At 52.2% G+C, this 23,095-nt stretch overlaps 1 protein-coding gene across 4 annotated transcripts; it reads right to left on the bottom strand.

The window, feature by feature from the left end:
- Positions 1-3,193: 3,193 nt before the first annotated feature.
- On the bottom strand, positions 3,194-14,514 carry KCNA2 (potassium voltage-gated channel subfamily A member 2). Of its 4 annotated transcripts, none has more exons than XM_051771685.1 (4): positions 14,496-14,514; positions 12,852-13,339; positions 11,525-11,911; positions 3,194-10,744 (listed from the first exon to the last, which is right to left on the bottom strand). In XM_051771685.1, the coding sequence occupies exon 4, from the start codon at positions 10,661-10,663 to the stop codon at positions 9,164-9,166; it is 1,500 nt and encodes a 499-aa protein (XP_051627645.1). In that variant the 5' UTR covers positions 10,664-10,744; positions 11,525-11,911; positions 12,852-13,339; positions 14,496-14,514; the 3' UTR covers positions 3,194-9,163. The 4 variants fall into 4 exon arrangements, with proteins under 4 accessions (XP_051627645.1, XP_051627644.1, XP_051627642.1 ...); XM_051771684.1 differs by lacking the exon at positions 14,496-14,514 and adding an exon at positions 14,228-14,348 and having other exon boundaries at positions 3,194-10,869; XM_051771682.1 differs by lacking the exon at positions 14,496-14,514 and adding an exon at positions 14,228-14,348.
- Positions 14,515-23,095: the final 8,581 nt, after the last annotated feature.

Below are 23,095 nucleotides of genomic sequence, written 5' to 3'. Positions count from 1 at the left end.
CCTTTGAGGAGCATCATGGAATTCTGGTGGGTCAACACCCTCAGCTCCTGTGCCCACCCAGGGTGGTGAGAGAGCTTTGCCCCAACAAAAGCAAGCCACAGAGAGCAGGAGGGGGGCACACCTTCTGCTGAGCCCTCAGGAAACTTCCCAGATTCCCCAGACCCAGATTTTCTCACTGTTTTTTTAGGATGAAAAGATAAAAAACTGAGGCAGTCTCACTGTGGCTCTTCCCTGGCAAAGAGAGGCACAGGGCACTGAGATGTCCAAGCAGGACCTCAGCACTCCAGGATGAGAAAGGTGCCTCCCCTGGGAAATCAGGGTGACATTGGAACAGGGTGACAGGGGCCCAAACATTGGGGTATATCTAAATATTTGGGTAGAGCTGGCTTTAGTCCTTGGATCTTATTTGTCTGCCCTAATGCTCTGTAGATGTGAGGCCTCAGCAGACTCAGCTCTGACTCTGTAAAATTCAGATTCATGTTTAGTACACCCAAATATTACTTCATTTGCCTAACCCCCCCTTCCCCCAGCCTGGACACCATTCCAGGGTGCAGAGGAGAGCTCAGCTCCCAGAAATAGGTTTTTCAACAGCCGGCACAAATGCAAAGGAGGGAGAAGAAGGAGCAAGGAGGAAGTGGAAAGGAGAAAGAGAGACTGGCCTGATTTCCAGAGCTGCAGGATAAATGTGCCTCTCGGAGCTGTGTACGCTCCAAAACTTTGCCTAGAGGTTACCTAAAGATAGACTGTGGGGGCCCCGCTTCACACGCCCACCCTTGCAAATCTTGTGTTCCCAGCTGCCCAGTTAAGGCTCTTTGGAATCACCAGTATTGCAGCAGCGATGGCTCAAATCAGCACCAGCTCCCACCCGAGTCCCACCATCCCAGGCACCTACAGAGCATCACCAGGAGACCAGCAGCATCCTGAGCAGGGGATCATTTTCCCTTCTCTCAACAACCCTCACAGCTCCAGCCCAGGAGGTGCCTTCAGGGTTCGAGTGCCCACTTTGCCAAATGGAAGTGGACTCGCTCACAGCTAAAAACTCCTGCTGGTCTCAGGGAAACGTGCCCTGGGGTTGGAGCACCCCAAGCTTTCAAGAAGCAGCACAGGTAACGCTTTCTTGGCACTTGAATCCTTGCCTTTCTCAATGGGAATGAGCAGGATTTGGAGGGATCCAGCCCCTCAGCAGGGAGAGGAGCTTCTGCAAAGGTGTGTGGTGTGGTCTTCCCATGACCGGGAGCATCGCTGTGCCACCTTGGAGGCCTCTGACTTATGAGCTCCAGAGCAGATCCATGAGGAATTTCATGGGGTTTTGGTTGGCACAGGTGACACTCAGCAAAGAAAGTGGCAGAAAGTAGGTCAGTCAGCACGGGCAAAACCAGCCAGGCTGCGCTGGGTGGGACCAGCCGCTCCCTGCAGCCAGGAGGGCAGGCTGGGAGCCTCCAGTCTGGGGAGGAAAGAGCTGCCCAGGCATGGGGAGGTCTCCCGTTGGACAGGGTGATTCTTCCATCCTCTCCTGAGCTCCTTGAAGGGTGTGAAAGCACAAGCAGGTCGGCTGGAGGAGGCGGCAACACCCCGATGACATCTCCCACATCCTCGGAGCGTGGCCAGGATGGTGCCACACGCTGGCATTCCCACAATTTAAAATAATTACCGAGGCTCCCTCACAGCATCCTCCTGCCACAGCTCTGGAGAGCCTGTGCAGAGCAGATGGTTCTGCAAACTACTTGTTCCACTTGGTGTTTAGGTATTTATGGGCCCACAACCAACAGGACACTGAGAAGGAGAGGGTTTGGCATCTGCCAAAACGGCTGGAGCATCTTCTGGGCTTGGAAATGGGGCTGAGAAGCACAGACTGGTCCAGTTTGGGGGCTGCTTCCACTCAGCATTATGGCAAACACGGACATTTTGTTCAGGGTGCATTGCCCATAAATGCTTCTGTAAATTTTTTTGCTCTTTGATGGTTTTCTGTAGTTAAATGTTTGTAATTGGCTGCTCTTAAACACTTTCTCTCCCCCCAACAACATCCATCCATGGGTTCAGTCACCCCTTTATGCATTTTCATTGTCCTAATATTAAGATTTGCGATTTGCTGGGTCCTTGGAGGCAGCTTAGGAAGCTGTTAAGGACAGGGAAACTGAGCCTGGAATGGGACATGACATCCCTGGGTCACACAGTGGCCACGCTGGCACAAGTGACACTTGAACCCAAGACTCTGAGTCCCATACCAGGGGCTTCTCCATGACCAGTGTGAGGGGATTTGGGGGAGGTTGAGATGGAGGTTTAGCACTAACCCTTGGTTTACCACCTCCCAGAGCCGAGCAGGACCAACCCATCCATGGGAGATGGAGATCTCTTTGGTCTCTTGTGTTTCATCTCCATCCCATGAACACAGGTAGGGGGGGTTACCTCGGCTCTACCCTGTAAGAAAGGAAACCCAGAGCAGCCATGCTGCCTGTGAAAGCCACCAAGCAAATGGATAAACCCCCAAACATGAGCACCAAGGGCCCCCAAAGCCTCCCCTGCCCTTTGCTGCCCCAAGACACTCATAGGAGAGGAGAAAACAGCAAGAGAAAATATTGTTACAGCTGTTCCCTGGGGATGGACAAACAAACCATTCCTCTGCAAGATTCCATTCCCCTCTAGGAGACATCTCCAAGGATACCAGGCCTGTAACCCTGCAGAGGATATGCTACCAGCACCATCCCTGCCTATTTGCTTCTCCCTCTTCCAAGAGGAATCATCAGGTTAAAAAACACCCTTTGGGTGCCCACAAAGCTTCCAAGAGCAGGTTTATCCCCCAGCAGCAGCCATTCTCCATTACCTTCATGGACATGGCTGATATCCAAGCTGGAGGAGTGGAGAACGATGGGGAATGTGGGTTTGACCCCACTTCCAGCCCCTTCCCCTGGAGCTGGAATCTCTTTTGGAGCAAATCCCGTGGGAATGCCGTACACACCATGCAGCGTGTCCGTAATCCTGGAGTCTACCACCAAGATCCCTCAGCTCTTCCCTGAGCATCTCCCCCTCCACCAGCCCCTGCAAGCTGGCTGATGTTGGAGCACAAACTGATTTTTCCATGGCTCAGACTGATTATTTCTCTTCTCACAGAAGGTTTTAGTTGCAGATAAAAACACATCAAAAATACAACCACTCGTCTTTTCCTCTCCCACCCTCCACAGAGCCGATATCAAACTCCTCAATAATATACATATTTATTTTCTCTTAATTAGTGCCAATATTTACAAAAATCGTGATACTTTGTGAAGAATAAATTATATACACTCATGATAAACCAGACAGCAAATGCTCATTTGGGATATGTATGTACACAGATCTATATACCTATATACAACGGGCAGCCTTATTGACTCGGGGGCCCCTCACCCCTTTCCACCCGACCCCCCAGACACCCCCCCAGTCAATAAGGGCAGGAACGTCTATAAACACTGTGCAATTCAGGTACAGCTGGTGTCTAAATTTTTTGTCTAGCAAACGCATGGTTAAATGACTTGAAATTCCTACCAGTTTAGAGGCCTCTCTCCATTCCTGGTCCCATTCCTCCCGTAACCATGGAAACAAAAGGTTCAGCTCCAGCATCCTTAGGATGAGTCCTTCTTGGATTTCCTCTTCCTATTGATTCGCTCGAATTAGGCACCACATGCAGGGTTGATCCAATACCCATTTTTTTCCCCTTGCTGTTTGGGGATGACATTGGAGGACAAGAGCGTGGTCTCAAGCAACGAGGGAGCGAGAGCAAACTGATAATTACAGTCTTATAGGCAGCAGAAGATATTAAAAAATAATAATAATAATCAAAAAAAAAAACCCAAACCCCAAAAGACCAACCCCAAGCTCAGGACAGCCAGGCAGGGCTGGGGAGGGGACGTAGTACCTCGTGTGTGGGCCTTGGGTGGCTACACAACATCCAGCAGCTCCTACAAGCCAAACCATCCCCTCTCCAGAGGAAAAACACGGATACGGAATTTCTCTCTCATCACACACAGCTGGGCTGGGGGATCTTGTCCCTGGGTATAAATCAGTGCTGTGCTCCCAGGGAGGATTCACATCACTGCAGGCTGGTCCCTCTCCGCTCGGGTGGGATGAGGCAGGATCAGGGAGCTCCGTTCTGAGCAGGGGGGTGAAATTTGGGCAGTAACGTCACAGGGACACTGAGGCCATGGGCTGGGGAAGGGCAGGGCTCTGGCCAGAGGCTGGACCCTGGGGGAGACCCTTGTCCCCCTTTGGGCCTCCTGGCATTGGCAGCAGCTGGTGCCCAACAGGAGCAACCAAGGGATGTGACAGATGTGGAGAAGGTCAGATGCTGCCAGGGGTGCAAAGAGAGAGCCATAGCCTTATTTTAGGTGCACAACAAAATGGTTTGGGGCTGACTCCTTTTTTCTCAGCCCTTTTTACCCTGGCAGCACACTGACCAGCTCCCATGGATGACTACCATGGAAAACTACCATGGATAACCACCATGGATAACTGTCATAGATAAAACTACACCCATGGGTGTAGACCTTGAGAGAAGGTTTCAAGGCCAGGTTGGACAGGGCTTGGAGCAACCTGGTCCAGTAGAAGGTGTCCCTGCCCATGGCAGGGAGTGGGCTTTAAGGTCCCTTCTAACCAAACCCTTCCATAAATCCATGATAAACCTACCCTGGCTCCAAACAGGAGCTACCACACTGGGACCAAAAGTTGCCACAGTTCAAGGGACTTAAATCCACCCATTAAAAAAAATAACCTCAAAACCCCACCTGGTGAGACAGCACTTGCATCACCACCAAATACCTTCAACTTCTCCTTGGCTTTCCCTGCACAGTCACAGAAATGGTCATGATGGGCCCAAGGTGGGGATTCAGGATCAGGAGCAGAGACTGCTGGTTTGCAGAGGGTTGCAAGGAGATGAATGTCCCCAGCCCCTTGGGAAACTCCTGTTTCCAAAGCCAAATCCAGCTCTCCTTCACTTGGACCCATCCCCAAGTGTTTTGCAAGCTCTGGGAAAGCTACAAGATTTTGGCAGCGATTTCAAGGGCTGACCCAGGAATTATCTGATAACAAAGCAAGGCCCTTCCTGAAATATCTCCTCCTCCTCTGTCTTTTTCTCTCCTTCTGTGTATTTATGCACAAATATGCCCATATTTATACACCCACGTGCCACACTCTCATCACGCCAATCTAGAGATCCTCTTCTTCTTATAGCTCACTATTCAAATCTGGAGGACTTGGACACAAAATTTCTCTGCAGAGACTAATTCTTCCAATAAAACACAGTGCCCTGTGCAGATCATTTTTTCCTAATCACATGGTAGCATCCAGCTGGTATTTGAGCCTCACCCATTGCTCTTAGCAGAGATTTTGGAAGATAATAAAGGGTTGACAGGTTGCTGGAAGGCTTGGGATGAGGTTGGGTGTAGAAGACAACCCCCATTGTAATCCCAGTTTTCCATCTCTCCAAAACTGTGACACAAAGGATAATCTAAGAGAGACATGCTCTCTCCTCCAGGAGCACCTCCACAGACCAGAGAGCTCCAGTCCTCCATCCCAACCCTGCAGAGAGGCAAAGTTCTCCTCAGGAGGAGGAAAGGAACCAGACCACCTCCATTAAGTGGCCTCATGCAATCAAACATGGATGGTGGGACACCCCCCCTTTCCCGGTCCCTAATTTAGCATCCTCAGTCTGAGCCATTTTGCAGCTCATGTTTGCACCCTTTCAGAGTCAAGAGGAGGTTGGGATGCTCAGCATCTCCACAGAAACAGGCCCAGAGCCTCTGAAACCAAATTCCTTGAGAAAAAAAAAATAAGAAAAGGAAAAAATATCACATTCTCCTCCTGAAAAACTGGTTCAAGATCACATCAGTGAGTCAGAAGCAAAGCTAGAAATAGCACTAGAGCTCCGACCTGCAGGCACAAATCCCATTAAAAGCTATAGGAGAACCATTTCTGTGTGCAAGGGAGAAATCTGGACCCCTCTGCTTCGTGCAGACGGACAGATCCCTCCCAGCCACGGCCTCCCCCGACCTTTCCCACCCTGAACAAACATCTGAGCACTGATCTGGTTGTTTGCCCTGTTTCCCAAACTAGTGCAGAACAGAGCCAATCCCCCACCAGGGCTTGTCTTCCCCAGGAACCTCTGCTGGGGTCAGTGCAAGAGGAGCAGGATGTGTCCTAAGGAAGGACTGGCTGTGCCAGCCCTGCCGTGGGGACAGATGCCAGCACACATTGGTGACAGCAGGGGAGTGGCCTCTTGCTCTTCGGCCCCATTTTTCACTGGAATGCACCTCTGGGGCTTCCAAAGGCAGCTGGGCCCCCCAGTTTGGTGAGAAGGTTTGGATAGGACTGATCCTGCTCACGGATCTGCTCTCCCCTCCCGCCCGGCCTTGGAGAGAACAATATTCCCAAAACACCACCTACCCAAGGGAAAACACAACCTTCTTCCTCCCCAAACCACAACGGCACTCGTGCTCCCAACGTGCACCAAGGCTTTGGCCAACCATCCCAAACCATCCCAAGCTCACAACCAGGCACTTTGCCAAGTCTCACCGACTGACAGAATCCCAAAAAACGTGCAGTGAGACCAGGAATGGGATCACCAGGTGAGGAGGGACCCAGAGGTGGGTGAGCAGCATCCCAGCACATCCAGCAGCTTCCCTATGCAAGCTCATGTCTCCATGGACCCACCAGGAGCTGGATCAATGGGAGCTGGCTGACTGCCCTGGGAATTGTGCCCAAGCTGGAGACTCCTGCCAGCCCTGCCCCATCCAACATGATGAGCTTCAGGAGTCAAAATTTATTGCTTTGGATTGTGTTGATTTTTTTTTTTTGGGGGGGGGGTTCAGAAGCTCCCATTCCCAAGCTGCTGCAGGAAGTGGGAGCAGAAGGCTCCCAATATAATGAGATTAAAGAGGGGTTGGGTGCCCCGTGGTGCTGAGCACACTGAGCCCCAACCCCTGGATGCTGCTGGTCCTTTGCCCCAAGCAGAAGGCAGGACTCTCGTGCACAAGCCATGGTATTAATTATAGCCAGGCCGGAATCAGTCAACCAACCAATCCAACAAAACTGAGGAGTGTTTCCACCTGGCTGAAGGAAGCCACATCAGCACAAGATCTGGCCCCAGAGCATCATCTGGAACCATTGCTGTAGAATATGTTAGCACCGGTTGGTTTATTGTTATTTAGTAGAGTTTTCCTCTCTGAGCTCAGGAAGGGTCTCTGACCTCCCCCATATGCTCTGCCAGAGGATTCCTTCCTTGTGCCCACACTTCATGCAGTGGTACAGCACTGACTGTGCCCCAATTCAGCCCAAATTCACCCCAACTGAACCTTGTTCCACAGCCCAGGGAGGCTCTGATTGACCACGACCTTGACAGAGATTTTCATCCCTCTCCCCTGACCTATCAGAGGAACAGGACACCTGTCCCTGGGGATTGTCAGCAATGAGGGAGACACAAGGAAACCCAGATGGGAATGGGGAAAGCAGATGAGATCCCCCTGGATCAACAGCTCCCATCCCCAAATACCAGCAGGGATGAAGAAGCAGAGACAAACTCAGGCTCTCTGCACCCCAACTCACCGCTCTAAAAACTTTGGAAGAAGGCAAAGCAAAGGCTCAGAGGCACCAGCTCAGATCCAGCCCACCCCCAGCACATGCCCTCTCCATCACAGAGAAATAAACCCCCAGCCCTAGGGCTCTATGTGGTTGAAAAAGAGTTTTCCAACCCAAAACACGCCCTGCCCTGGTGATCCCGTGGGCTCCACGGGGCAGGTCATCCTGCTCCAACCCACGTCCCACCATCCCAGCACCCCTAAATCAGGAAATCCCCGATGCCTCAAGAGCTCTCTTTGCTGAGGATTCGGCCCTGTAGTCGCTCTCTAAATATCTACATACACACACACAAGAATTATACAGGAACGGCTGAAAACTGCTGAACAAACAAACGAAGAGAGCAATTCCACCTGCTCCTCGTGCCCTCTCTGATCCTCCGTGGTTTCTGCTCCTGACACCAAGATTAATGACTAATTACTCGCCCCATAATGAGTGCAGGTGTTTAACTTTCAGCTCACCTTCCGTTGCACTAGTTGGCTCTTGGGTCTGAATGCTCAGACACTCAGGCTTTGCCTTGTTATCTATCCAACTGTTGTCAGCACATGCCTTCTCCATCCTGTTTTTAACTATAGTTGGGATTTTTGAACTCCCATGAATCTCCTTTGAGCCACCGGAGAATCTATAAACACTATAAACATGAATATTGTATAGTCTACTAAGAAAATATATATTTGTGTGTGTATTAAATATTCAGATTCATGCAACAAATATCCATGCAGCTGTACTGTATTACTGGTTAAATTTCACTGCAGTATAAATATATTATAGGCCACAGCATAGTTGCTCCAGTTTTATATATAGATGTAAAAAAAGATGCTTTTTCCAACTCATTTTCAACATATTAGTGGAGATGTCTTTGGTGAGCCTGGAAATATTAGGGATGGAAGTGTTATCTGAAGAAATACTAAAATCCAAGCGCTTGATTTATTTACCTGGCCCTCCCGATGCCTGGCACAGAAAATTTAAGACTTAATAAATAATGTGCTGTCACACTAATTATCCCTCCCCTGGGCCTCACACTGGCACACTGCAGTGGCTGAAACAATTGCAGCATGCAGCATTTTCAGTTATGAAACACGAGCCTGGGCGACGCGGCCGGGCTTGGCATTCCCAGGGTGGAAACCTGAGCCTTCCAGCAACCCGGACACTCGCCCGCATCGTCCCTTCAGCGAGTTCTGCCTGACCTTTCCCAGCCCTTCCCTGGAAGGTGGTCGTCACCCCGGACAGGGATCTGGCACAGCCCGGAGCTGCCCCTCGTATCCCCATCCTGCTGCTGGAAATACCTCCCATATCTTCGGAAACCCACAAGCCTGGGATGGGAGAAGGGCAACAAAATGGTTTGGGTTTAGTTTGTCGGTTTGTTTTTGTTTTTTTTTTTTTGCACAGACGCTTATTCAGTGTGGAAATAGAAGGTTAAAAGTAACTTACACAGCTATTGCTTCCCATGCAGAACCAAATATACACCGTAGAAAATACTGTGTTAACTACAATGCAGAGCAGCACTCAATATCTGCAATTGTTCCACTTCAGCTTTAAATACATTACTAGATTTTAGCTACTAGACATCGGTTAGCATTTTGGTGATATTCACATAGTTTGTGTTAGCTAGGGTGCAATTGGCTGTCTTCAAGTTCTCCTCCCTAAAATCCTCATTGCTATTGTTTACGCCTTCCTGAATCTCCATATAATCAGACTTACTAATAGTAGAGGCACTTCTGCTTTTCTTTAGGTCAGGGGAAGAGGGGATCTTTGGGCAGCTGGTTACTTGCAGATATTGAGCCTGCTCCTCTCCCTCCGTCTCCCGGTGGTAGAAGTAGTTGAAGTTGGACACTATGACGGGCACTGGTAAGGCAATCGTTAATACGCCGGCAATGGCACACAAGGAACCCACTATTTTCCCCCCGATGGTTGTGGGGACCATGTCTCCGTAGCCAACAGTCGTCATGGAAACCACAGCCCACCAGAAGGCGTCGGGGATGCTCGGGAACTGGGACTCGCTCTCATCGGCCTCGGCGAAGTAAACGGCGCTGGAGAAGAGGATGACGCCGATGAAGAGGAAAAATATCAAGAGGCCCAGCTCCCGCATGCTGGCCTTGAGAGTCTGCCCCAGGATCTGCAGCCCCTTGGAGTGCCGGGAGAGCTTGAAGATCCTGAAGACCCGCACCAAGCGGATGACTCGGAGGATGGCCAAGGACATGGCTTGCTGGCCTTGCTGGCCATCCTCTGGCTTCTCGGCCAGCTCTGTCCCTAAGGTGATGAAATAGGGGATGATGGCTACGATGTCAATAATGTTCATGATGTTGGTAAAAAACCCAGCCTTGCTGGGGCAGGCGAAAAACCTCACCAGGAACTCGAAGGAGAACCAGATGATACAAAGTGTCTCCACGATGAAGAAGGGGTCTGTGAAGGAGGTGGACTGCTGGTACCCCATGCTGCTGTTGGAATAGGGGAGGTGGCTCAGCCCGCTGCCATGCATGTCTTCATTCTCATCCCGAAAAATGGGCAACGTTTCCAAGCAGAAGCTGACGATGGAGATTAAAATCACCATGACGGAGACAATAGCTATAATCCTGGCAGGGCCTGAGCTCTCGGGGTACTCAAAGAGCAGCCACACTTGTCTCTGAAACTCGTTCTCAGGCAGTGGCCTCTCCTCTTCTTTGATGTAGCCCTCGTCCTCTCGAAACATCTCCATCGCCTCTTCCCCCAGTTCATAGAATCGAATCTCTTCCGAGAAGATGTCCAAGGGCACGTTAACTGGCCTCCTCAACCTCCCCCCAGACTGGTAATAGTACAAGATCGCATCGAAGCTGGGTCTGTTCCGGTCAAAGAAATACTCGTTCCGGAGAGGGTCGAAATATCTCATCCTCTTTTTAGGATCCCCTAATAAGGTCTCTGGGAACTGGGCGAGCGTCTTGAGCTGCGTCTCGAAGCGCAGCCCCGAGATGTTGATGACCACCCTCTCGCAGCACTCATGGTCGGTCTCAGGGTTGTACGTGTCCTGCGGGTGACCGGGAAGAGCTGCAGCTTCATCTGCAGGATCTCCGGTAGCAACTGTCATATTGGGGTTTCAAAGAAATCCTTATGCTAAGCTCTTCCCAGGACCCAGTGGTGGGCTCAGGTTCAGGGCAGGGCTACTATCCTGCAGAAGGACAGGTACGTAGGGTTGAAAGAGTCTCATGAAAAGGCAAAGGGATGAGATAAAAAAAAAAAAAAGGAGGAAATAAAAAATTTAAAAAAAAAAAAAAAGGAGAAAGAAAATCACCCCTGCTGAGAAAGAGAGAGATGGAATAAAGCTGGGGGGAGGAGAGCAGATCCCTTCACTAGTATGTCTATGCCCTTTCTTGTGGGGTTAATTTGCCTTCTGTGATACAGAGTTCAACAACTCCCCTCTAAACCCATTAGGTGGAACAGAGAAAACACCTGAGGAACCATCACCTGTTCAAAACCAGCACGGAAAAACTGGCATTGGCAAAGCAGGGCTTTTTTTTTCTTGGCTAAAAATCAAAATTCCAATTAAAAAGAAAGAAACCAAAAACAAAGAGGGGGAAGGGAAGAGAAAGGAAGAGAGAAAAATAACCCCATCCAGACCTAGAGTGGCAAGGGGACCCCAGGGGGTGCCGGGCTCAGCTCATTCCCAGGCATGCAGTGAAGGGTTAATTAACATTTAACCGTGCGATCTCAGGCAATCGACCCTCCAGAAAAACTCGAACTCGGCTTTTAACACCTTCCCAATCCTCTTGCCCTAGCCACGAAGCAGCGGCTGGGCGACATGCTGCCCTCCCTGCCTGCAGCCAAGCTCTGGAATGCGGAGCCAGCGATTCCCCACGGACCACCGCAGTCCCCCTCCTCGGCCGCTGGTGTCCCGGCTCCTGTCATCCTTTGCAAACCACCATGGCACACAGAAAACAAATCACGTTACCTGGAGAAGCCAAATCTTAGTCTCTTAGTAACACCGATTATCTGACCCCGGGGAAATCCTAGAGAGAAATACAGGCTTCCAAGATCCCCATAATTTCCTCTCTCTTCAAAGTTAAAAATAATGGTGAGTCATCGTAGAAAAAGGAGAAGGGACATAAGAGGGGTTAAATTCCCAGATGGTGGAAGTCAGGTCTTGTAATGGTTTGGACTGGAGAGAGAGAGAAAAGAGAGACAGAGAGACAGAGAGACAGAGTCTTCCCGGGAGCTGTTGCAGATATGCACTTCAGGGCAGATGAGCGTCTGTCTGATGCCTTTGGTACGACGGTGAAAAGCTGCTAAGCTCAGCAAAACCCGATGTCTCCAGTGTCCTCGGGAGGTGTGGCATCGCCTGGAAAAAACACCGAGAAGGTAACAAGCTGCCGGAGGTTCCAGAGGAGCATCTGCAAAGCCGCGGCTCCTCCGGGCACCCCTTTTTTTTCCTCCCCGCGAGCTGTTTGCCCGCTGCTCGCCCGCCCCGCACTGCAACGCGAGCCGAGGGCGAGAGCGCGCTAGAGCCAGGGCGGAAAAAGCCAGAGCCCAAAAAGCCAGAGCTCCATCTCCCTGCGCTCCGCTCGGCACCGCGGGGCCGCTGCCCGGGGGAGCCGGTGCCAGGCGCGGGGGGGGGGGAACGACGCAGCCCCCCCGCCACTGAGGCTCTGCAAAGCCACCGAGGGTCCCCACCACCGCCAAACCACGGGGCACAGCACCCACCGGGCACGGTACCCACCGGGCACAGCACCCACCGGGCACGGCACCCACCGGGCACGGCACCCACCGGGCACAGCACCCACCGGGCACAGCACCCACCGGGCACGGCACCTACGGGGCACAGTACCCACCGGGCACGGCAACCACCCGGCACAGCACCCACGGGGCACGGCACCCACGGGGCACAGCACCCACCGGGCACAGCACCCACCGATCACGGCACCCACCGGGCACAGCACCCACCGATCACGGCACCCACCGGGCACGGCACCCACCGATCACGGCACTCACCGGGCACGGCACCCACCGGGCACAGCACCCACCGATCACAGCACCCACCGGGCACGGCACCCACCGGGCACGGCACTCAGGGCGCTGCGTCGCGTCCCCCGGTAATTCGGGAGGCTCCGGTTTCACCCACCAGCTCGACCCCCCCCCAGCGGTCCCTGTGTGTCCCCCTCCAAGGCCCCCTGCCCCCCGCTGGCAGCTCCAAGGACCCGCACTGTAGGCCCCGACCCACGCGACCTCCATCCCCCCTCCCCGTCCTCCCAAAAGCCAGCGCTCCCCCCCGGCCGACCCACCCCCGTGGGAATTCGACTCCGCCGGGTGAAATTTCTCCTGGGGATGTTGAGGCTCGTGTCCCCGGTGGGTGCCGGATCCTCACATCCCTGCTCCCGGCGACTGCTCCTCTGCATCATCCTGCATTGCCTCGCGCCACGGAGGTGCTCAACCCGGGGAGGCACAACCAACCTCTCATTTTTGCTTCCTTTTTTTTTTTTTTGTTTTGTTTCTCCCCTCCCAAATGAAATAAAAACCCCTCTAACCTCCCTTCTTCAGCTCCAACTCGACTTGTCTACTTTGAGCCAGGATTACAGAAATGGGTAGGGGAGGCAGGTGGAAAATAACCCCGCGGTGCCAATCTCCTCGGCGAAGATTTCAGCCGTCTCCCGGCCATTTATGCCTGTTGGTTCCTCTCTTCATCCCCCGAGGTGCAGATATTGCCGCAGATCCCTCTTTTCTTGGAAATTTCCCTTTTCCGTGCAACCCTCCTCTCCCTTCTCCTTATGCACTAGAAAAAATAGTACAACCCTGACGAGGCTTGCAGCATTCAACCGCTTCTCTTAACCCTTTTCTGCCAGGCCCAGAGGAGGGGAGGTCACATTTGTCCCAGTTTTTCTCCTTTTCCTGCATCTGCCTCCCCACCACTCGCTCCCCAGCGACTCACTCAGGAGTTTAGCTGGATTTGACCTTCCCTGGCTCCTCCAAGCATCATACCAGAACACCACAAACACCATCTTTCTGCTCCTGCAGGAAAGGTCTGGCAGCCACAAATGCCCATGTCACCAAAAAATCGACCAACCTTCAAGATTTTATTTATTTTTCTACTAAACACGCAGGTTTTTCTCCTGTCCGTAAATTCTCTCCTCCCCTTCCTCCCTTTCCAAAACACCTCGAATTTGTTTAACAGCACAGAAATTTCCTTTTTTTTCTTATTTTAACAGGTTGATTTTATTTGTCATAGGCTCTGGGCTTCTTTCCCTGACTCCAAGCAGTGATGCTCAATGGAGAGGGCTACGACATCGTCTGAGTTGACATCACCTATCCCAGCACTCAGTTTCTCCTACTTTCTCCCCATCACCTGCCTTCCTGGCAAATAACCTCCGCCCCCCCGCAAGCATTTTTAGGGTTAATTCATGCAAATTTAGGAGGTGGGGGGATGGAGGTGGCGAAGATTTGCCCGAAGCCCCGGAGTTCTCTCCCTGCCCGCACTGCAGGCAGGAGCCATGGCTGCGTCTCGGAGGGGTGAGATTCGGGGTCGTGTTTGCGTCTAAATCAAAAGTCCCTCCTTTTGCACCGTTCCTGGCCAGGATTATTTAAGCAGGGGAGCAGCGGGAAGAGGGGAAGGATGCGGGGATGGGGGGGATGGAGGGGGGGAGAGAAAAAGGCACCAACTTACAGTCGGCTCTGCAGTCAGGCATGCAGCGAATGCACAAGCAGCTGCTCCGCGCCACTGCCGGCACCTCTCACCCCCGGCCCCCCAAACTCTACCCCGGACTCAACCTCCGAAGCCAGCAAAGCTTCACCGTGAATATTCATAAGATTAATACGAGCGTCTCCCCCCCTGCCCACTTCCCCCCCACCCCGCACCCCTCCTCCCAAGCAAGAGACCTAGATTTCAACCACTGGGAAATAATCATATCCCTGGATACATGATGCTGCTTTACCATGCGGCTCCAATCCATACCATAGCCTTGGTAATAGCCTGGATCTGCTAGGGGAGGACGGGGGATGGAGAAGCAGCAGCTCCCTGCAGCTCTGGGGAAGGAGAGGGGGCAGGACTGGACTCTCGGCTTTGCCCTTGGCTGGGGTGGGGAACGTGAAAAGCAATTATTTTGTATCCCTTTGCCTTTACTGAGGTCCCTTCACGGGGAGGCTTCTCCCACCCCAAAGGAAGGACGTGGCCAAGCTCCTACAAACAAATAAAACCTATGGATCAACCCCTGCCTTTAGGCACAATGGAGATGCATCTGCTTGGACCCCTCTGCCATCCCCTCGTGGTCCCACAAAAAGCATCAGGGAGTCCCACAAGGCTCCTGAACACCCAGCAACATGAGAGCTGGAGCAGGGAAATGGGGGATATTTCTCTTCCCATACACAGTGGTCAAATTTGTATGGAGCAATTTCAGACAGTGATCACTGCAGAGACACCCTAAGGTGGGATGGAGGGCGTGGACTCCCCTGAATGCTGGAGCAAATCCGTGCTGGGTGTAGTGCCCAGTGATCCGGGGGGATGTGGGGATGTGGGGACATTGTTTTATCTCCCTAAAGGTCCCAGAGCAGCAGGAGGCACAGACAGAGAGCGGGTGCAGCACTGGGGGATGCAATCACTCTTCATCCTGAAACAAAAATTGTATTTCCACAAGCCCCAGCCAGATCCCAATATCAAAAATTAATGTCTAGCCCTATGGAAAAACTGTGGATCCTTTGCAGACAGCCCTGGCACTCCATGTTTCCCTCCTGCAGGCATCCAGCTGGGAAGGAGGCTACTCTGGGTGAGGGTTTTTAATGTCATCTGCAACATTTCAGCCTTTTCTGAAGGCGGATCTGCCAGAGCAGGGTAGGTTGAATCCAAAAAATGACTTGCCCCAGGCTAATCTTTATGCAATATGCAGAAACTGAGGCTGGGCAGGGAACAATTCCAGTAGAGCTGAAATTCCAACTTTCTCTTCCTGCTGTCACCTTGCCAAGGTTCTGCAATAGCAGGGGGAGTTTGTCCCCTGAACAGCACCAGCTCTGAACAAAGAGCCAAACTCCAGAAAATCAGGGGAATTTCTCTAGATTGAGTGATGTTCTCATTTACTCTCCTAATTGTGAAGCTGTTATTGTCTGTGTGTCTGCACTCACCTCCTCCAGCCACGTTCACTGCTCCAGACATATCCCAGCCCTTTGGAAAACTGGAGTTCTGCACCCACTTGGCTCTTTCCCAAGGATTTAACCAGCCGACGTCTTTGCATCAATATTATTATGAAATAATAATTGCCTTCTGAATCATTTCCATCTCAATGGATTTTATAGACACCCAAAGTGGAAATCTTACCCCATCTGCGTGTGTGGTGCTGGGAAAGGCACTTTGTGTCCTGCTGGGGACACCATCCCACCTCCAGGGCTGGAGCAGATGCCAACAGCCACGCCAGAAGGAGGATCCCCAGTGTCCCAGGGACAGGAGAATTGGTATCCAGGTCCCATCAGGAAACAGATGATCTCTTTTTGTTTCACTGTCTTTTTTCCCAGGGAAGCCCTCAAGGCTTCAGACCATCTGTTTGTGAGTTTGCAGACCACCTACAAATAGAAAAAATGTGCTTTTTTCCACCCTTTCCCCCCTCCTGTATCCGGCTGGTGGTGTGCTGGGAGGTGCTCTGGGATGTGATGCTGTGAGGGATTTATTAAAACCACAGGGCAGGGTTATCCTCAGGACTGGCCTCATCCAGAAGAGCAGGCAGATTCCCAGTCCCAGTGTCACTGGGAGTCCAGACTCATACCCAGCCCCATTGCTCAGGACTCCCAGGGTGGGCACCTGCACATGCCAAGGGCAGGGGTGGGAGAAAGTCTCCAAAGAGGACAGACCCTGTCCCACCACCTGCACACCTGCATAGCCCCAGATGGTCACATCTCCCCGTGGTGTCACTCCTGGGACCCCATCCCAGCCCCTGCAAAGGCAGAGGGACTGTGAGGGCTGGACTGGATGCCAGCAGCCATTCCAGAAGGAGCATCCCAGCTGGACCAAGGCTCGCCCCTGGTGCCCAGCGAGGTTGGACAGGGTCTGTCACTGACCCCCATCTCCACCCCAACCACGGCTTCCCAGCTGAAGGGGTTGACAGAACTGGGCCTTGTGTCATTTTAGGAGCTGTGAAAGCTGTGAGTGAGTTCCCAGGACTGTGAGCCACCTCCAGGGAAAGCATCTGACCTCCCACACACTGCCAACATCAGAGGATGGAGTTCTGAGACCTCCAGCACCCCCTCACCCCCCCCTTTGAGTGGTGACAAGAGGAGGGGACACCAAGAGACATCAGTGACCCCGATATGGTGGCACCGTGTCTAAAAATGAACAGCCTGGGGACAAAGTGACACAGCCCCACGGAACAGGAGATCTTCCACAGCAGATGCTGCTGGTGAATCCCAAAATACTGTGATGAGAGAGGTCAGAGCAGCTTCCCCCAGCCAGGGAGACAGGGGAAGGTTTGGGGCTTTGCCTGGAGTGATGTGGGAAAGGAGGAGCAAAGCAAAAAAAAAGATGCTGGGCGGGGCTCCTGGTCCCTGGGAGAACCCTCAGGATCCTGGGGGGGTTTCCTGGGGAATCCCCTGGATATTGGGAGGATCTCCTGCAAAATCTCTTGGTTCCTGGGGGAATCTTCTGGTCCCTGGGAGAACCTCCTGGATACTAGGAGGAACTCCTAACCCCTGGGAAAATCTCTTGGTTCCTGAGAAGATCTTCTGGTCCCTGGGAAGGCACAAGAGCCAAAGGAAAACCAGCAAAAATCACCTATCTACAGAGTTAACATTAAATACCTTCCCCTTCTGTATTTCTCCAAGGTTTTTTTTAATAACAAAATATCCAGTTATTTAAAAATAGCTCCTTTGGGTTCAGTCTGAATTCTCAGTTGGTCAAGGCCACTGAGTTGCAACGCTGGGCCTCCAAAGATGCTCCACCAGCCTGGACAGAGCATCCTGGACTCTACTCATTGAAATAAAAGTCTTTTAGCTCAACCAGAACATGGCAAAGAACTTCAGTTCTTGAGCTGACTGTGAATATTTCATGCCATGGAGCAGCTGCTCCAGCAGAACTAATGGATCTGGGCTGGCACAGGGTGGGCGTCAGGCCTGGAGGGTGTCTCCCACCTGAGCTGCTCCAACCTCTTCAGTTAAAAGGCTCTCAAAGCCACTTTATTTCACTTGCACAAACAAAAAGGATGGGCCAAGCCAAATTAAGGAACAGGAAAGGAATCAGTGGCCTCCTTGCAGGCAGTGTGAGGCCTTTCTGCAGACGCTGTTTTTAGAGCCTGTGGGTCTCAGGCCCAAGTGTCTCCTGGCACTGAGTGGGGGCCAAGAGCTGCTGAATTATAGAATCATATCATCGAATCAGCTGGGTTGGAAGGGACCTCAGAGATCATCAAGTCCAACCCTTGATCCACTACCCCTGTGGTTCCCAGCCCATGGCACTGATGCCACATCCAGTCTCATCTTAAAAATCTCCAGGGATGGAGAATCCACCCCCTCCCTGGGCAGCCCATTCCAATGGCTGAGCACCCTCTCTGCAAAGAAATTCTTTCTAATATCCAACCTAAACCTCCCCTGGCACAGCTGAAGACCCAGCCCTCTTGTCTTGCTGATGGTTGCCTGGGAAAAGAGACCAACCCCCCTCTGGCTCCCCCCTCCTGTCAGGGAGTTGCAGAGAGTGAGGAGGTCTCCCCTGAGCCTCCTCTTCTCCAGGCTGAACAGCCCCAGCTCCCTCAGCCTCTCCTCACAGCACTTGTGCTCCAGTCCCTTCCCCAGCCTCGTTGCCCTTCTCTGGCCCTGCTCCAGCCCCTCCATGTCCTTCCTGAGCTGAGGGCCCAGAACTGGACACAGCACTCCAGGGGTGGCCTCACCGGTGCTGAGTCCAGGGGCAGAATCACTGCCCTGGACCTGTTGGCCACCCTGTTCCTGAGCCAGGCCAGGATCCATTGGCCTTCTTGTTCCCCTGGGCACACTCTGGCTCCTGTTCAGCTTCCTGTCAGTCCAAACTCCCAGGTCCCTCTCTGCCTGGCTGAAGGTCAGATCTGAGCCATAGAATGGGGTGAGATTTTTCCCAACACCCCAGACACTCATCCCTCCTGAGGAGCAGCAGGACTGCAAATGAGCCAGGAGGAAAAGTGGTGTGAGAGGAGGATTTCCCTCTTCTCTTCCTCCCTCACAGAGATGTGCAGGGAGGTGAAGCCACAGTGGGGATGGTTGGGCTGGGGGGTGCCTTCCCTCTGGGGCAGGCATGATGGCACTGTGGGCACGGTGGCAGGGGGCAGCTTCAGCCCTGAGATGGCACTGAATGGAGTGACACAAAGTGTCACTGAGCTTTCCTGCCCTGCACCAAGTTTTGGGACGTGGCAGCCCCATGGCCATGCCAAATGGTGAGACAAACCATGGAATCCCAGACTGGTTTGGGCTGGAAGGGACCTGAAAGCTCATCCAGTCCCAGCCCCTGCCATGGGCAGGGACACCTTCCACTGTCCCAGGTTGCTCCAAGCCCCGTCCAACCTGGCCTTGGACACTTCCAGGGATGGGGCAGCCACAGCTTCTCTGGGCAACCTGTGCCAGGGCCTGCCCACCCTCACAGGGAGGAATTTCTTCCTTATATGGAATCCAAATTGACCCTCTTTTTAGTTTTAATCCTGGCTCAGGCCAGTCCTCGATCTGCACCAGGTTCTGAGCTGTGCCAAAACAAGGGCCACATCATGGGCCAAACTGTGGATCATGCCAGACTGGGAGCCGTGCCAAATTCCATGCCTTCTCCACCTGGCCCCTCATCTTGCCATAAGCCCCTGGCTGCCATCACCATGCAGCCAAACCCCCCCTGTGTCTTTGCTGCCCAGCACAATTCCCTTCCCTGCTGGTATCCCCTTGGAATGTCCATGCCATGGTGGAAAATTCCCAGAAGAAAAAACACAAGATTTTGTGTACTTTTTCAAAGCATTTGGAAGATCTCCATTATTTTATCACCTCTGCTGAGCCACCAGGGGTGGCAGGAGATGCCCCATGGTGGTGACACTGCCCTGGCCCTGCATGTCCCCAGCTCTGGGCTCGCTGTTCTCAGGGTAACTCGGGCAGGTCCCAGGTGACAAGGATACGAAACAAGGGGACATTCCCAGGCTATCTGAGCAGGCATTGTCAGAGCCTGATCTGCTTCCCCTGGGTCCCAAGTGAGCTCAGACCCCACATCCCCTCTCCTTGATGCCTCGGGAATGCCACACAGAATCCTCTTCCCCGTCATTCCTGTATTTACTATTTCTTCATTTCCCACCCTCTCTTTTAGGAAGAGACAGACTTCCCCGTTTCCACGGAAACACTCCCCCTCTCCCCTCGTTTCTTCAAAGAGTTTTTTCATCCATTTATTTCAAAAATAGCTATTTTTAGCCACAGCTTCCCTTTCTTCCCCTCCCCACCCTTCCAGGTCACGTTTTCCCAGACAAGCAACACCCACCGGGGTTGTCACTGCTGACACTGAGGGGAGCTGTGGCATCACCCACACGCCTTGGTGTGGTGCCCTAGTGACTTGGGCAGGGCAGGAGCAGCTCAGATCCTGGTGGTTCCTTTGATTTGTGCTTAAATGCTCTGGGGTTGTGGAAAAGTTGCTGTATAAAGGAAATGATTGTGTTTGCAGGAAGGACCATTCAAAATTCCCATCACTCTGTGGAGTGACCATCCCTGCAGCGTCCTCTGATTCCATAGATTCCACAACCCCATGAAGCCAAGGCAATATTTCCTTTCCTGCCATCAGGATAAACCAAGAGGTGACACACCAGCTACTGACAGAGCAGGAAATAAAAACTGTTTCCACCCTCCCCAAATACAGAAGAGGAGAAACAACCACCTAAATCCTCAGGACCCGGGACCCTGCAGACAAGTGAGAGGCTGGGACTGCAGCACTGGTCAAAGAGACTCACAAGTCAATTGAATAAAAACAAATAGCCTGGACAAGGTGCTGTAAAGTAAAGGAGATTTCCATGGGGGAAATTACAACCTTAGCAGTCCCATGGATAAATGTGGAGCAGAGGGATGGACAATATCCCTTGAAAAAGGATGCAATGCCTCACTGGTTGGAATACAAAGGAAAATCCCTTTGGGTGCTACCATCCATTCAAAAAATAGGAAGTGAAGTGTCTAGAAAAAGGGCTCCTTAGCAAGGCACAGCTTGAGGAGCAGGGAAATACCTTTAAGAGCCTGACTCCAAGTTGGAAGAGCCCCTCTACAGCATCCTGGAAAAGTCATGGTTGAAAGAGCTGGATGCTCTGACTTGGAAAGAGGGACATGCCACAGGCCATTAAAATCCTGCACAGTGGTGAGGGAGTGAGCAGGGAATGATTAATCAATATTTCTTCATCATGCAAGGAAGAAAGAACACCCAGGGAAATTCCCAAGCAACAAATTCCAAGGCAGCAAGAGAAGGATTTACTGCCCAGCTCCGTGGTGTGCAGGGATGCACTGCTGGAGGGGAGGCTTCCAAAGCCACCCAGTCCTCACGTGGGTAAGGAAGAGACAAACATCAACCAAAAGGCAGCAGAACCCAACCCTTGTGCAGCCAAATTCCTCCAGACCCTTATTTTAAGCTGAGTTTATCCATCACAAACCCAGGGAGCACTGGTGCCTGCTCCACGTGTGGCTCTGAGCAGCCAACACTGTGTTAGTGCTACGAGGGCATTTTCCACTGTTTACAACCTCTGGGGATGAAGCAGGAGACATCCATCCTGGAATCACACTGTGCCATCCCTAGGCTGACCTGCACCCCACCAGCCTCTCTGCTTCTCTCAGCTCTTCCTCAAAATATTGGCAAATCCAACCCAACTCCGGGCAAAAGAGTTGTTGGCACTGACCACGTCCAGTCCCTCTGCAGCTCCTTGGTGCAGAGTCCTCTCCATCTGTTCATCACTCCAGGTACGGGCTGGAAACTCTGCAGAACCCACAGGGGCTGGGCTGGGCTGGGCTGGGCCTCAAATCAAGGTTCCCCCCTGAATTTGGCACAGGAACATGGCCCTCCACCCCTCACTGGTGCCAGGGAAGGTGTCCTGGGGCTTTGCAAGCAGGCCCAGGTGGAATGTGCCAAATTCACCTTCCTCCAGAGCTGCTTTTGGCTGCTGGTGGTTTCACACCACCTCAAAGTTTGCAACATCCTGTTTGCCACGGATGTTTAAGCACCCCCCAGTTCACCACATGTCAACTGAAACCTGCAGCTGGAGCCACCACGGGGAGGGGCTGAGAGAAATCAAGGTCACAGCATGGAAAGCAGCAGCAAGAGCTCCTGAAACCCCTGAACCAGAGAGGGGCACTCCTCCCAGCCTGAAATCTGCCCCTGCCACCCACACTGGACAGGAGCTACTGTGGCCCCATCCTGCATGGCCACACTGGGATAAATTTGGGAATATGTGAGCTGGACCTGCTTTTGCTCAGCATGGATCGTCCTTCCCCTAGCACAGCAAACCTCGAGAGCAAAGAGAAAAGAAACCACACAAACCCTTTCCTCCCTCAATGCTGCTTTACTAGGAACTTCTTTGACCCTTTCAGAATCCTTGAGGCTGACAGGGTCAAGTGAGTTGTTTCCTCACTGCTGAATTCCTCTGGTTTCATCCTGCCCAGGGATGTGGGTACAAGTGGCTGATGTTCTGCTCCCAGTCCTGAGCCTTCCAGCTCAGCTCCTGGAGCCTCTTGCAGGATTTATGCCTGGAATTCAGTCCTGAGAATGGGATTTGCAAAAATAACCGAGTAACTTGGGATAACAGCCTGTGCTCCTGGCTCAGTGACCACTGAAATAAAATCCCCTGGCAGGAGCCTGGGACCTCCAGCCATGGGACAGGGCCCAGGAGCACTTGGATGCACAGTTCAAGTTATTTTATCCTGGAATCATTCAGTCATGGAATCCTGGAATGGTCTGGGTGGGAAGGGACCTTAAAGTTCATCTTATTCCACCCCCTGCCATGGGCAAGGACACCTTGTGCTATGCCAGGCTGCTCCAAGCCCTGTCCAGCCTGGCCTCGGACACTCCCAGGGATGGGGCAGCCACAGCTTCTCTGGGCATCAGACATCAAACTTCCACAGTTTTAAGGCATCCAATGATGTAAAACAAAAGCTTTGACACTATTTGGACAGGTTTGCTTTTGGGTGAAGCTCAGACAGGGTTTGAAGCCAAGAACAAGGTTTTCAAATGAACTCCACACCTCATTTTGCAGGATTTCCGTCTGTGATTGGAGCACAGGGGTCACATCCCCAGTGGGCACCTCCACTTGCTTTTGCTTTGCCAAAGCAGCATCAGTGACATTCCTTTTTGTGATGCATCATCAAAATTTAAGGGTTTGCCTGGAGCCTCTTCAGCCCATGCAGAGTGTGCACATCTTCAGATGGATGCTTGGGATGCTGGAAATGTGCAGATTTTACCCCCAGATTTTATTTGTCTCACACAGCAAATTCTACTCCGAGGAATGGCATTAAATGTCAGGTTATTTCACCCTGAAAAATTAGTTCATCCTCCTCCCATCCTTCCCAGCCCCAGTATCTTCCCTTCACCCCACTTCAGTCTCAAACA

The sequence above is a fragment of the Manacus candei genome, unplaced genomic scaffold (genome assembly GCF_025592945.1).
Source record: "Manacus candei isolate 608988 ecotype Guabito, Panama unplaced genomic scaffold, ASM2559294v1 h1tg000139l, whole genome shotgun sequence".
NCBI classification, from domain to species: Eukaryota; Metazoa; Chordata; class Aves; order Passeriformes; family Pipridae; genus Manacus; species Manacus candei.
This window is presented reverse-complemented; position numbering and strand designations above follow the sequence as displayed.